General features: G+C 36.2%; 2 protein-coding genes across 4 annotated transcripts; one reads left to right on the forward strand and one right to left on the reverse strand.

The window, feature by feature from the left end:
• Positions 1 to 1,359: 1,359 nt before the first annotated feature.
• Positions 1,360 to 9,460, forward strand: LOC147273190 (coiled-coil protein). Of its 3 annotated transcripts, none has more exons than XM_086227454.1 (4): positions 1,360 to 1,508; positions 3,231 to 3,562; positions 5,265 to 5,444; positions 8,584 to 9,460. In XM_086227454.1, the coding sequence occupies exons 2-4, from the start codon at positions 3,320 to 3,322 to the stop codon at positions 9,250 to 9,252; spliced, it is 1,092 nt and encodes a 363-aa protein (XP_086083580.1). In that variant the 5' UTR covers positions 1,360 to 1,508; positions 3,231 to 3,319; the 3' UTR covers positions 9,253 to 9,460. The 3 variants fall into 3 exon arrangements, with proteins under 3 accessions (XP_086083580.1, XP_086083579.1, XP_086083581.1); XM_086227453.1 differs by having other exon boundaries at positions 1,391 to 1,508; positions 3,213 to 3,562; XM_086227455.1 differs by lacking the exon at positions 1,360 to 1,508 and adding an exon at positions 4,207 to 4,416 and having other exon boundaries at positions 3,422 to 3,562.
• A 2,171-nt stretch (positions 9,461 to 11,631) lies between these two features.
• Positions 11,632 to 12,144, reverse strand: LOC147273191 (uncharacterized). The gene has a single exon (XM_086228172.1). It carries the CDS (start codon positions 12,142 to 12,144, stop codon positions 11,632 to 11,634), a length of 513 nt encoding a protein of 170 aa, XP_086084298.1.
• Positions 12,145 to 14,283: the final 2,139 nt, after the last annotated feature.

The following is a 14,283-nucleotide window of genomic DNA, read 5'->3' on the forward strand; positions in this document are numbered from 1 at the left end:
TCAAATGACTGCATGACCTTGTTATGTTTTTGTGAGAGGGTAGTTTGCCCTAACGGCTGGTCAACAGGTATAATTCTGAACTTGGGCCCGGAAAATTGTATTTTGAAAACTGTATGAGCATGCTACTAATTTACTATGGGGTAAAAATACCAATTTTCCCTCTAAAAATTTTCAAAAAATTTGGGAAGTCCAAATTTATTTCTAGAAAATTAAAATAAATTTCCCTCTATAAATAAATTTTAGAATTTTCATAAACTCTCGGACGAATTTTCAAAAATATTTTGGAAATTACCAAAAGCCTGTTTTAGAGAATTATTTCGAGACTTTACAGGAATTTTAGAATTTTTCTAGAATTTATTTTATAGAGGGAAATTTGTTTTCCTCTAAGACCGAGAGGTCTTTTGGGTAGCAAGTGTTCACGAGAAATGTATTGTTAGTTTTTATAAGACTAACGGTGCAAACCTCATATTTTTTGGAGTTCGAGAGATTATCCTATGAATTTCCAAAGAATCTAGAGTATTTTAATTTTCTAGAAATAACTTTGGACTTCTCAAATTTTCTAGAAATTTTTAGAGGAAAAATTGGTATTTTGACCCTATATTAAATTAGTACTAGTGAAGACGAGCCTGTATGAATTTTCCTTGTATTTTTCTGAGTTCGGAGCTATTTTTAATTAATTTTCAAAGTTTATAAAAATAGGAAAATAAAAAAATAAGAAAATACAAGAAAAAAATGTGACACATAGCGCACATCTAGCACGCCACGTCAGCAATAACGGCCAAGTCTGCATTTTTAACGGAATTGTTGACGGAATAAGGTAAAATGAGACACAGATGTAAGTTATAGGTGGTAATCTGGAACAAAAAAACTTTTAGGTGACAATATGGGAATGAGTTACAGTTTTGAGTGGTAAATCGATAATTAAGCCAAACTTCTAGTCTGAATAGTGTTTGCGGCCTCATAGTCTACATGATATTTTTGCAAAAAATCCTATAAATATAACTAATACCTTTGTGACAAATTACTTCATAGTGGTGGATAGTGTGAACTTTGTTTGAAATGGTCCAAGATTCAAAGCTCACTCATAACAAAAATGGAACATAATTTGAACCGGACACATTTGAGATGGGCCAGGCTCAAACTCGGACACATCACGAGCTCAGGTTGCCTAACCCATAGTGGGCCACAGCCTGGCCGGATTGGTCTTAAATTCGAACCGCCCGGCCCAAGTCTTGCAACTTTGATAAGTTCTCTTATTCTCATCTTTAAATTTAAATTTTTTAGAAGAATTTTAAAAACAAATAAAAAAATTGTACGTCTTGTCCACTTTGTATATAAGTTCGTCCTTTCACTCAAAACGTGTCAGTCATTGGTTAAGGTCCCGTTGCCACCTCTGCAATTCCGCAACTGATTTTCATATAAACAAGCCCGTACATATCCACTTTCTCTCTCTCTCTCTCTCTCTCTCTCTCTCTCTCTCTGCTATTCCTAAGCTCAACTCATTCTCTGTAAGTGTTCTGTTTCTCTTCTTTAACTAATATTGCTTTCTTTTTCTGGTTTTCTGGCTCTTAACTTGTGTATCTGTATTGGTATTTGAAAATTCTCTGTTCGAATTTCGTAATTTTATTCTTTTCAAATTTTCCTGTTGGATGCGTTTGACGGTACATTGCATACTTCTGTGGCTTATAAGGTTTTGAAGGAATATGGGTTTTGTGGGTTTTTCACATTTTTCTCCGTTTTTGTTTTGTTCACTCCTTACTCTTCTTATCATTTCCTGCAATTTATTTTAGTTATTGTAGGATCTGGCCTTGAAACATTCTTGACCTTACTTCATCTTGCATTAATTTCTGCAAAGAATCTCGCATCTCCTGCTTCACCAATTATTTAAGTTTTTGTGTTGATGGGGAAGAGTTTGTTCATCAATTGTTTTTGTTTGAGGAGTACTTTCATTAGATAGTGGAGTGAACTAGGCATGTTTTCTAGAGGCCTGATTTTTCAGGACTCATATTTTATTATATGAAAGTAGGCACTTTGTTGAGCACTGGGGGAACCAACTTGAATGGAATGAGTAAAGAATAAGGTTAACGAAGTTACCAAGCTTTATAAGATTTGTTGGAAATAAATGAATAAGGCTTCCCGTATCTTTAGAACCTAAATTTGCATAATGTAAAGTCTCAAAAATCTCTCTGTATTGTTCAGAACATGTTTGATAATCTTTATGTTTTATTTTTTTAATTAAAGAGAGTGGATGAAGAGAAGATATAGACAAGAGAGGAGAGAGGTGAGAGGGGAGGGGGGAGCGGAGGAAGAATACATGGAGTATTTTATAGAATAAAAACGTTATTGACCCATGTTGGCCCTTAGTCGTCATTTTCACCAAATTGTTTTGTGTTATTTATATGGGATATTGGTGTGCCCAGTTTGAACAATAAGAAGGGTGTGCCCTTTTGAGCTTTTAATACAATTGGTGTTGGTCTAGAGGCCAAAAGACATATGCTGCCTCAGGGTTTATTTATTTGTTGAGCAATATAGGATTTGAGCTGTGGTCCTTGCTTGATGTTGATAGATTAATACATGATCAAGTCAACCTTCATGACTGAAAATGGAGCACTCGTCAGGCAGAACTGTGGACACAAAGTACCAAATACGAATATAAATATAAATTGTTTTTTTAAATGAAAATCTATTACATCAACCCGTATTGGTAATTTAACCACAAAATCTTGGACTGTTAACTATGAAAATATAGGGAATAATGAGGGATGCTAATTTCTAGGGTAGACTTTGAGTTTTCTGATAGAAAGTATTTGTGTTCACCTTGTCAGAAATGAAAATTTGATGATTTAGCTTTCAAATACTTGTATACTTTTAATTTCTTCTAGTTTGATGTAGAAATTGTTAAAATAAAGTTAGAATAAATATTAGTTATTAGAGTTTAAGTTGTTTGTACCTTTCTGTACTTTGGTGTAAAATCGCTCACCTCTGTTAGAATAATCTTTGGAGAAGTTTGCTATTGTGTAGTTTGTTAGATTAACTATGAGGAAGATTACTGTCAGCACTTTTACATTTTCCTTACATGATGGTCCATCTAACATATTCTCTCTTTTTCAATTGGTTTTTATTGTTTTGTTCTCTCTCTCTCTCTCTCTCTCTCTCTCTCTCTCTCTCTCTCTCTCTCTCTCTCTCTCTCTCTCTTCTCTCTCTTTTTGAAGGATTCATTGATTATACAGGATATCAGAAACTCAAATATAGGCTACAGGATGTCTTGCAACTTTTGGATAAGTCATTGATTAGGAAAGGCACTGCTTTGGTGGATCTGATGACATTGTTTTCTGAGTTATTAACTACCATAATAATATTGGCGACTAGGCCTTTCTCACTGTTCAAGCTGTTATGTTTGGTTGGAGTAAGAACTGCTTTTGTTTTCATTCATACTTGGACAGAGTTGGTGAAGGCGGCAGTATGCTTCCATGTGAATATATTCTGGAGAATCATGATATGGATGTTTGCACTTATATCTCTCCCGGGACGAGTTGTGACTGCCTTACAGAGAGAGAGGCAGGTTGGTTTTATCTTCTTTCAATAACTTTTACTCTACTTTTAAACATGAGCTCTAAATGTTGATTTAATTAAAATATTCCTGGCTACATGCGAAGGCCCATTGAGCTTGAAAAATTTTCTAAAGAGAGTCAAATAGCATGTTGACATGTTAATACATGCAGAAGCATGGGCATTCTCAGAACATGCATTTTTCTTAGTTCTCTTTCATAACTATTCACTATAAATTTCAGTTTCATTTGCATAACTGAGCATAAGTTTTCTACTAAAGCTCACACTTGCGAATATTCCCTCATTCACTGACATTGGTATCGAGGACCACAAACTTTTGCTCAAAGCTAACAGCGACATCACTTGACATTGAACACATGAAATGCTTGTGAACTAACACTTCCAATTATGAGTCAGGCATAAGTAGCTTTTCGGGGAGAAATTTGAATAGTTGTCCACCGATATATAGAAACATCTTATCAGTATAGATAGCTTGCAAGAGCATAAAACATTTTGTCTCATCTCATTTTACATGTCTATAGAAAATCAGGCTATGTAATATTATATTATGGTTTGTCATGTTTCTATAGATTTTCATTTTAAAAGGAAGTGAAATTTTTGGATCAATGGGAATCTAATACGAACAGGATGTTTCAGGATGGGCAGATGGGATTTTGGTGGTGGGATGGTGGCTCTTCCATCCTTGAACTTGTGTTTCTTGTTTGCTATAGTGATTTACAAATTGCGGGAGTTTCAATTAAAGATTGACGACCATCCAGTCTTATTTTCTGGCATGCATAATCTTCTAACATGGGATGCTTTTATGTGGTTATTGCTGCATCTATTAAGTGGACTATACAGCTATTGGTATGTTATGGTGTTCATGGATATTAGAAAGAAAAATGTTACCCAAGGGCCATCCAGTTATCAAAAATTATAGTTGACTATATAGATTATAAGCGAACTATCTGTTAATTACTTGAAACTTTCAGACTGTCAGGTTCTTCTTTCTCTTAATGAAGTTATTGAAAAAGAAAAAGAAAATTACAAAGATTCAATTAGTGGATGACACCTGGGAGAAATAAAGTTGCTGGGGCAGAACCGATCTGGTAGCCACAACACTCTTGTAGTAGGAGGATCCAAGTTCAAATCTCCCTTCCCCAAATGTTGTAACTAATTAGAAAAAGAAAAAAAAAAAAAAAAAGGACATGTTAAGACATAAGCTGTGGAGGCTGGGCATGTACTTCTGAGATGCAATTATTAGGAGCTGAGAGAGAGAGAGAGAGAGAGAGAGAGAGAGAGGAGAGAAGATGTGAGGCAAAGAAGGAGCTATAGAGGCAAAGTATGTCTAAATTCAATTCAATGGTTCTCAAATTAATATCCTAAAGTCTGAAACTTTATTACAATAAGTCGCCTATTTACATAGGAATTCCAAAATAAAACCTAAAAAAATACTAGAATAACTAAGATTTGAAATCTAAAGATAACAACCGTTTATTATAAATATGTAATCCTTACATTCTAATTTCAATAAAATAAATCCTTTTTCTAAGTTTGTCCCTATGCATAAAATAAATACAATTTTTCTTGTATTGGTCACCAGTTTTCCTCCCTCTTATTAAACATTAATGAGCTATTTTCCGTTCTATTATTGTTCCTAAATTTCATAGTCTCTCATATTTCTTAGCTATGAGGATTATTGTTATGTTAAGCAGCTGGAACTGCATCTACATGATATTCAAATTGAGTCGGAGAGTCTTGCATGGGATAGGAAAGAACTTCAGGAACATCTGCAAGCAGCCTTTAAAGAACAAAAAATGATGGAGTTGATATTAGCAGAACTTGAAGAGGAACATGACAAGGCCGTTGGCAAAATTGAAATGCTAGAGGGCGAGGTAAATATTTCATCCTCCTCTCACATGCCTTGAGCAATTCCACCACTCTGGTTGCACTGCATGTATTTCTTTTGTGTCCACGCCAGAAATGATTTAAGGCATCTAATTTATAACATCCCTGCTATAATTTGTGGAATGAGAGCCTTGAGTAGTTGAGTCCACATGGGCAGTGGTGTTTGGCATCTAAAAATCTAGGAATCCATATACAAGGACTTGCTAATATGTTTGTGCGTGCAAGCCATAGAGATCTTTCTCGATTTGAGTTTATATTTGCTTGCAAGCCATGTATATTATATATCAAATTATATGAAAATAATAGTAATGTGTAATTTTCTTTACTTAGCACATAATATTTGGGCAATACTGCACTCTCTATAAGTTAGTGAAGACAAATCATTTTAAGCATATGAAAGTTTTGTAAAATCCATTTGTTAGGATTTTGTCAGTACAGTGTTTTGATTGGATAGTTGATCAGAAATTGTTAACAATTGATAACTTGTTAGGTTACTAAGGTTCTTGTCAAGAGATGCTTCATTTGCAAGATTTGGAAGAAACCTAGATCACTTGCCTAATATTTCAGTGGTTTGTGAATTGTGATCTTGTTTTCTTTTCTCGGTCTCGTGGGTGATACCAAGAACTGTTAACACAGTCTCGTCATGTTGGCATAAGATTGTTAGAACAAAGAAGATAGGCTAAAGATTCTTGGAAGGCAGCTCCATTGTTTTCTTTGGTTCAGAGCATAATAGAATAGCCTTCGAGGGCAAGGGGCAGTCTTATGGAGCGTAAAGATAGACTATTTCTAGGTATAGTTCAAGTGCTAGAGGAAGTCCTATGCTCAGTTTCCTCACGTGAATTTTATTTTTTCCTTATACATTTTCCCCTTTTGTAGTATACATTTCGTGTACATGGGTTGTGCCATCACCATTGCTTTCTTCAATACTTTTTATCTATACAAAATGGAGTACATATCTGGCACAAGTGGATGAGAGTGTCTTGGCTTTGGGTGTCTGACACATCAAATTTGATATGAAACTTATGTTCTACAAATATAGCCTTCCTTTGTTTACTGATATCATTGTTATTGTTAAAGTTTGTTGGGTTACAGTACAGATGCAATCATTCTTGAAACACTAAATTATAACTTATCTTTTTGTGCCAAGTACATGCATACACAAAGCAGTGGCTGGGAAAGCAAAAATGTTTGTCTGTGAAGCAATCTGTGCGTTGATTAATGGGAGTCCATCAGTATATTAATCATCAATTGGGGGGGGGGGGGGGGGGGGGGGTAAAAGGAAGGAGCAAATGAATCTCAGACAATGAAATAGGTCATGCTTATCGATCGTACTCTTTCTTTGTTTAAATAAACCATAACTCAGGCACAAAGTAATTTTGTCTGTGACCTCGTTGTGCGACCACATGAACCGCATGAATGCATACATGTAGCTTTGTATAAGGTGAATTCAATATTTGCTTTGTTAATCCAATAGTTTGCAGAAGTTATGGCCCTAATGATGATCATTTTGGTTTCATGTGCATGTGCACATCATTTACACATTTGATTGTGCTCTCTTTGGCAACTAAATGTACATATGTAACACGGGGTGTTTATACAATTTATTCTTCTTATAGAATATGATATGTGATTATTTAGATTGCATATTTGTTGCGTTTGACTAATGGATTGCAAATTTGCAATCATAATGGCTCAACCACATGATCATGATTCATGATAGATTAATGTCTGGCTTTTGTTTAGTAGCTGAGAGGTGCACTCTACTTTGTTAGTAGACTTACATGATGGACCATTTGAATACATTCTTCTTGCCCAAAATGGTGTAATAGGTTATCAAGACCCTAGCTTTGGTGATGAATGCTTTAATAAAATTAATTAAGAAAGTGCTTAAAGTTAACTACTAAATTAGACTAATAAGTCATAAGAACAATATCTTTAGTGCTTAAAGTTAACTACTAAATTAGACTAATAATTCATAAGAACAATATCTTTAGTGCTTAAAATTAACTACTAAATTAGACTAATATTTCATATGTTCAACCATTAACCACATATGAACAAGAGATAGAGATACGTACGTACATACATACATATTATGTAGTAATGTTTGATGGGATGATTTAGTAATAATGATTATTTTGTCTGTAAAGATGATAGTGGTGGTGGCATCTTAAATAAGGGTCATGGGGTGGTGTTGCCAATGCCTGCATTATGTTAAAAGGATTCACATCTCCATAAAACAAGAGTTAATTATATTTTAGTAATTTTTAAGATTCTACTCTAAGCAGTAGCATAGTGTGGCTGTGAGTTACCAAATATTTAAAGTGACTTTTCAATTCTATCTAATTGGGTGGCTGTTCTGTGTTAGGGCTTCATTATTACTGTTTTAGTAGGGTCTAGAGCTTATGTGTTTTCTAGGGCTGTGGTACTATACTGTTGTAATATGTTTGTTTTGGACTTTAATATCCTAGAGCTTGTTGTCTAGGAACTTTTAAGAAGGTGGACATCTTGTCCACTGTACTGTACTGTGTACTCTTTTATTTTTATTTCATGAAATCATGTTTCTCATGAAAAAAGAAAAATGAAAATGAAAGCAATTCCAAATTATGAGGGAATGTGAGGGACTATTTGATAAGAGCCCTTAGATTAATCAAATGGCACCTGGTTTGTAGGCTTTATGTTAGGTTTTAACTTTTTTGCAGCCTCTACAAGATCCATTGGGGTGAACCCATCGGTGGATGGGGTCAAAAATGGGAGGAATAAAATGGGTTTGGGTGAGCTTTTATTACTGGGTAATCAAATGGGTATGGGTGAGCTTTTAAGTTAATAAAAATATGTGTCATTGGATTAATCTTAGGGGCTTTATAAAACAGTCCCTCATAGGAGCCATTCTGGGCAATTCCAAGTACACTTCAAGTGTTAAAATCTTTGTTTCAGTATTGGATAAGATCATCAGACAGATTAGTGTATGTTTCGTAGTTCTTAAAGAAGACACACCAAGAATTGCGCTCACTCAAATTGTATGCAATGGGACTTTAGATTTTTCTTTCTACACGCATACACACACATTACTAAGTCCCGCTTTAATACTTTACTGAATGCTGATCCTTTTATGTGTTCTGACAGATACAGTATTTGAAATCTGAAAATCTTCGGCTGAAAGAAATTCAAGGCAAGGGATACTGGAACTTTAAAGGTCAAGGGGAAACAGGCGATGCCCATAGCACGGGCGTTCCTGACTTTGGCATTCCCTATGGAATCCCATCATGGAAATCCAGTTATGACGGAAGTGGTATCATCCTCCAAGACCTTCTGACGTGCAAAGATACTCGGGGAGACGAGAGCAAAACTAAAACTGAGTTGCTCAAAATTTTAAGAACTGAACCAAAATCCAGTGTGCCTATACATCCTGTTATTCCTGAAATCAACCTCAGAAATGTAGATGTAAGTGAAGTTTATGACCAACGAAGGGGAATTGCAATCAAACAGAGTCTTTTCAGTGCTGTATTATCACTTTTGGTTGGAATGATTATTTGGCAAGCTGAAGACCCTTGCATGCCCCTTGTTGTGGCTCTCTTCACTGTAGTTGGCATGTCATTAAAGAGCGTGGTTCAGTTTTTCTCCACAATAAAGAACAGACCTGCTTCAGACGCCGTTGCTCTCTTAAGCTTCAACTGGTTCATACTTGGCACACTTACCTACCCAACACTTCCGAGGGTTGCCCATATGGTGGCTCCAGTGGCATTAAATTTTGCTGACCGAGCATTGAGCTGGCTTGGTTTCTCTTTTTCCTAGCTCAACCTTTTTTTTTTTTGGCCTGATTTCTGAGCTTATAGCTTAAGTCTTTTTTGCTTTTTTGCTCTTATTTCCGAGTTTAAGTCTAGTTATCCTCTTCCCATATACTAGATGTACCATAGACCCTGGAATCTGAAGTTTGTTCATTGTATATGAATGGTTTACAGCTTGTATAGTAAAGGTTGTTCAACCGTATGAATTTTCCTTTTGCATCGTATTAAGTTCCCTTATATAGAGAAGCACAGTGATTTATGCATTTGTGTACTAATAATCTTGAACCCTTCTGGTGACTACTTATAATCTTGAACCTCTCTGTTGACTACACCTTATTTTTGCAACTTGATGTTGGTTCAAACTTCAAAGGTGACGCAGGTTTTGTTTGTACCTGTTGTACAGCATGGTGGCGAAAGTCCAATGGCTAATGTTACATTCCAAGTTCAAGTATGTCATGCAAACACTTTCCCTTTTTTTTTTTTTTTCTAAAAAAAAAAAAGAAAAAAAAAAAGAAAAAAAGAAATCTTTGGATTGATCGGTTTACTGTGAAATGTAGGATTTAGATTTGTAATCATCGCTGGATTTGTTTATATAATATACAAATGCTTATTATAAATGAACTTTTAAATGCGAATTTTTATATAAACAAACTCTAAAATACAATCCAATCCAATTTGAAATCTAATGTTTGGTCCAAAGGTATTTCAGACACCTTAAGGTAGGCCATGATCCTGAGATTGGTCATAACCTGCTGGTGCTAACCTTATTTGGAGGGTATGTTTTGGACCTGACCTTGAAGTCGTTCCAAATTCATAAGCATTCTGATGTTTCGCTAATGAGGAAGTAGGGCTGGAAATGAGTCAATTTTTACCCGATAACCGACAATCGACTCTTAAAAGTCAAGTGACATCTTCGAATGTCAGTTTTGAAAAGGGGTCAGAGTCGGACGTCTGACCTGACCCAAAACAACCGACTTTTGCCATAATTGTGGGCCTTTGGGCTCTGTGTGTGTGATTGTGGGTGAGTGGAAAAAAAAAAAAAAAAAACCAAGGCCCAAATCCAACTCCTCTATCTCTCAGTCTCAGTTAACCCTCGAGAGTCACTCAGGCCATCCATAGTGGTGAGAGTGATACATGGCCTGAAAAGTGATTTTGTGGCTTGAAAAGTAATTTTTTATCCTGAGAGTGAGAATAATATGTGCTGAAGTTGCAGTGGTACTAAGAGTTTTAGCTGAGAGTAATGGTTAAGTTAGCTGAGAGTTTTAGTTGTATTTAATTAAATTATGCCTAAGTTTGATTAAGTTATAATTTATAGCTTAAATATTTATAAAAATTATATTATTGGTTTTATTATAAAGAGATCTTTAATATAAGGTCAATATTGACTATATTTGGATTTATAATTTTATTACCTAAATTATAAATTCTATATTTTTTCACCACCAGCAGTCTTTCAAGTTGTTTGATATTTTTTTAATGTTTGAAATGCATAAAAATAGTAAATACAACATAATTTATTGTATTTTATAATACAAACAACGAAAAACATATAAAGGAAATCACACTAAAACAACTAAAGACTAGAACGAGTATATAAAATTAACAACAACAACACCCCACCCAACAAAGAAACGATGATGAAACGACAAACACAATCTTCATTGGTTCCCACAAGTGGCCTCGGGCGAATCACGGGCGTTCACGTAAACATTCTTATATCATCCCCAAAATGAGATATCAGCTTTGGCCTCACAATCGGCACATGGTTGAATACCCTTCCCGCAAATGTATGGAACCGGACCTAGGTCTTTAGGTATTGAGAGTTTAAGGTCCCGCTTGATACAATAGTGGCACAATAGTCTTTTTCCTTCAGCATGACACATATAGTATTGCATTATTGGTTGGTTTTGAAACTATGATGTACATACCTCACAATCTGGATTATAATTGTCGAGACTGTTGCACTTACACCTCGGGTCACTCATCGGGTCATCATCGGGTTGCCTGAAGCTCTCATCGATGGCTTGCCTGGAAGAGGAAGCCATTTCTAACGATAGTGATGTTGAGGTACTGGCCTACTAATTAAACCTTGGTATTTATAGGGGAAAAGAGCATAGTTTGCCCATTGGATACCCTGATGGATTCATAGATACTCGAATCCCACATGTGAATCAACAGTGATATTTCAATGGGATGGAGTGTGGAGTCAGTGTATGGTCTTGTCAAGTTAGGTATTCGAATCAAATACCTTTATTTCACTTCACCAACATAAAATAAGAAAATTAAACACAACACGATTTATTGAATTTCACGATACGATACGATACAAAACGACAAACACAAACATGCACACAAAACGACAAAGACACACATAAAATGTCGACGTTCATCGCCGACGTCGTGCTTGGCCACGACTTCCTTTTCGCATCCAAAGGTGTTGTACCAGATCCTTCTTTAGTTGCTGGTGGAGTGCCGTTGACCTAATCAACTTAACCCAAGTAAGCCGTTCCTCTAATGTCATTGGACGATAACTTTGACCTCCATCATATGGTTCAGTATCATATCGTGCCATAGCTCGGGAGATCCTTTCCTCAACGTGGTCAATGTCATCGTCTGATTCATTGTCCTCGTTCTCTGGCCGCTCATCCTTAATGATCATGTTGTGCAAATTTAAGCATGTCTTCATAGTATAGCCCAGATCATTGGCTTTCCATCCTTTGGCAGACTTTTTTAGAATCTCCCATCTCGCCCTTAGAATCCTGAACGCTCTCTCAACATCTTTCCTGTAGGACTCTTGATATCTTGCAAATAGGTTACTTGTCTTTCCTACCAGATTCCTTATTATTTGTATAAGCGTGGTCCATTTGGGGTAGATTCGGTTCACTAGATAATACCTCATTGTGTAGTCCCTGCCATTGACCTTACATGATTTGAGGGCTGCGCATCTGCTCCTCATCATCAAAAAGTTGTGAGCCATCCAAGATATATGCTTATGTCATTGTAGCTCCATGGAACTGCCTTGAGTATCACACTTGGGGTGTGATAATGCCCCTGATATGTCCCATGATATCTTACTTGGCAATTCTTCCACTCCCAATGCATACAATCTAGACTTCCAAGCATACATGGGAATCCTTGTTTGTTGGTCCTACGCAACAGCCGTTGGAGATCAGTTGGTGTTGGTTTGCGAAGGTAATCTGCTTGATATAACTCCAGAATCACTCTTATGAACCTCTTCAACGACTCCAGCAATGTGCTTTGGGCAATTTGGAATCCTTCATCTGGGGGATCGGCCGAGTAACCAGCGGAGAGCATTCTCATGACTGAAGTGACCTTCTGTTTCTGCGTGCAGCCTCATTTTTCAGCAGCGTCTTGTCTTTGCTGAAAGTAGTCATCTTTGTTGCACATATTTTGGAGCATCTTCAGGAACAATGATTTCTTCATCCGATAGCGCCATTGAAACATCTCTTCAGTAAATCTTGCTCCAGGGTTGAAGTAGTTGCTCATGATAAGATCGTGGCCTAGTTGTCAGTCTCGAGGGATATGTCGTGGTTGGGATGTGCCTTCATGTATTGACCTTCTTTGACTGAGCTGTGTATGTCATTGGTAAGCAGCCATGTCACACGCCGTGATATTTGTGATATGCTCATCGTACATGTCTAGTTGCGCCTGAAACATCTCTTCATCCGAATTATAATTGTTGGTGGTAGACATTCTAAAGCAAAGTGTAAACGAATTTTGTGGGATTACTAAACAGGGTGAATTGGTAAAGTTAGACATTCTGAAATTTATAGACTAGGTTTGTTGTAATGTAAACGAATCAGAATCTTATCATCTTGGAAAGCTAAACAAATCAGAATCTTATTATCCTGTAAAGTTAAACGAATTAGAATCTTATTATCTTGGAAACCTAAATGAATCAAAATCTTATCGTATTGGAAAAGTAAAGGAATCCGAGACATATTTAATAATAGGGTATTTTATTTCAATTCATAATAAAGTGCATACATATTGATTCGAATTATAATAAAGTGCACACAAACATAAAGTAGACGACACACATAGTTGGAAAAATAATGACACATTAGTCATATTGTGAAAAGTCAGTGTTGGGGAATTACCCTCCCGAGCTTGACGTGCCCTGATTGGCCTCGTTAGCAGCACTTGCATTCCTCCTCGCCAAAATTTCATGCTGTTGTGCCTCCCAAAACGCTCGTTGTTCTCTGTGCATGGTGGTGGGGTCCTCACCAACCTCGTAGTCTTGTTGCTTTTGTTTGAAATTAGTGTTCTCTTTGATCAATCGGTAGCATGAAGCAGCTATCTCCTTCTGCCCTTGGCAAAGGAACTTGATATTCTTGGCAAGGTCATTCCTGTTGGTATCATCTTATTTGGCCCTCTTTAACTTGTTTTTGCCAGGTGGCCTCGGGCGACTACAGCCAAGTGGTTGAAAGGCCGAAACATCCTCATCCGCTCTCAATTGAACCGCTACAGCTTCGGTATCAGCATCAGTGAGGGTGTTGGTTTTAATTTGCATGTTGCCACTTCACAAAGTGCTGCATCTTGGCAAAACAATGGTGCCAAGAAAAAAGACGGTTTTGCGGGTGTGTTGCTTGGTATCGTGCGTTCGCAAAGCTCACCTAATAATATGAAAACAAATTAATGAATTATAAATGGTATAAAAATATTTGAATTTAATTAATAAAAATAAAGTACACATAATTTGAAATAGAATACACACATATTGATGAAACAAAAATATTTGAATTTAATTAAAAAAAAATATTAGAGTTTAATTAACAAAAAAACTCACCGCATCAATTTGGTTTTGCCCGTTAGTACGTGATCGTTCGGCCGCCAAGATACATTTATGATATTTCGATGTGGCTTGCCTTATTTTCTTGAAGTGAGCCATTACCGTCCCAATTTGTCTCTCATTCCTCACGGCGAAACGACATCTCTAAATAAATTGATCGTACACTTTATTCCAAAAATTCATGTTTCTCTGATTGGATCCGATTTCACAATCTTCCAAATTTTC

Source organism: Dryas octopetala, chromosome 9 (genome assembly GCF_963921425.1).
Source record: "Dryas octopetala chromosome 9, drDryOcto1.1, whole genome shotgun sequence".
NCBI classification, from domain to species: domain Eukaryota; kingdom Viridiplantae; phylum Streptophyta; class Magnoliopsida; order Rosales; family Rosaceae; genus Dryas; species Dryas octopetala.

Excerpts from the sequence above, each read along its gene's own strand:
- LOC147273190 (XM_086227454.1), top strand. The coding sequence starts at position 3,320 with ATGACATTGTTTTCTGAGTTATTAACTACCATAATAATATTGGCGACT. Across the intron at positions 3,563-5,264 it reads CCTTACAGAGAGAGAGGCAG|CTGGAACTGCATCTACATGA; the intron begins GTTGGTTTTATC and ends TATGTTAAGCAG. Across the intron at positions 5,445-8,583 it reads TTGAAATGCTAGAGGGCGAG|ATACAGTATTTGAAATCTGA; the intron begins GTAAATATTTCA and ends GTGTTCTGACAG.
- LOC147273191 (XM_086228172.1), bottom strand. The coding sequence starts at position 12,144 with ATGAGGTATTATCTAGTGAACCGAATCTACCCCAAATGGACCACGCTT.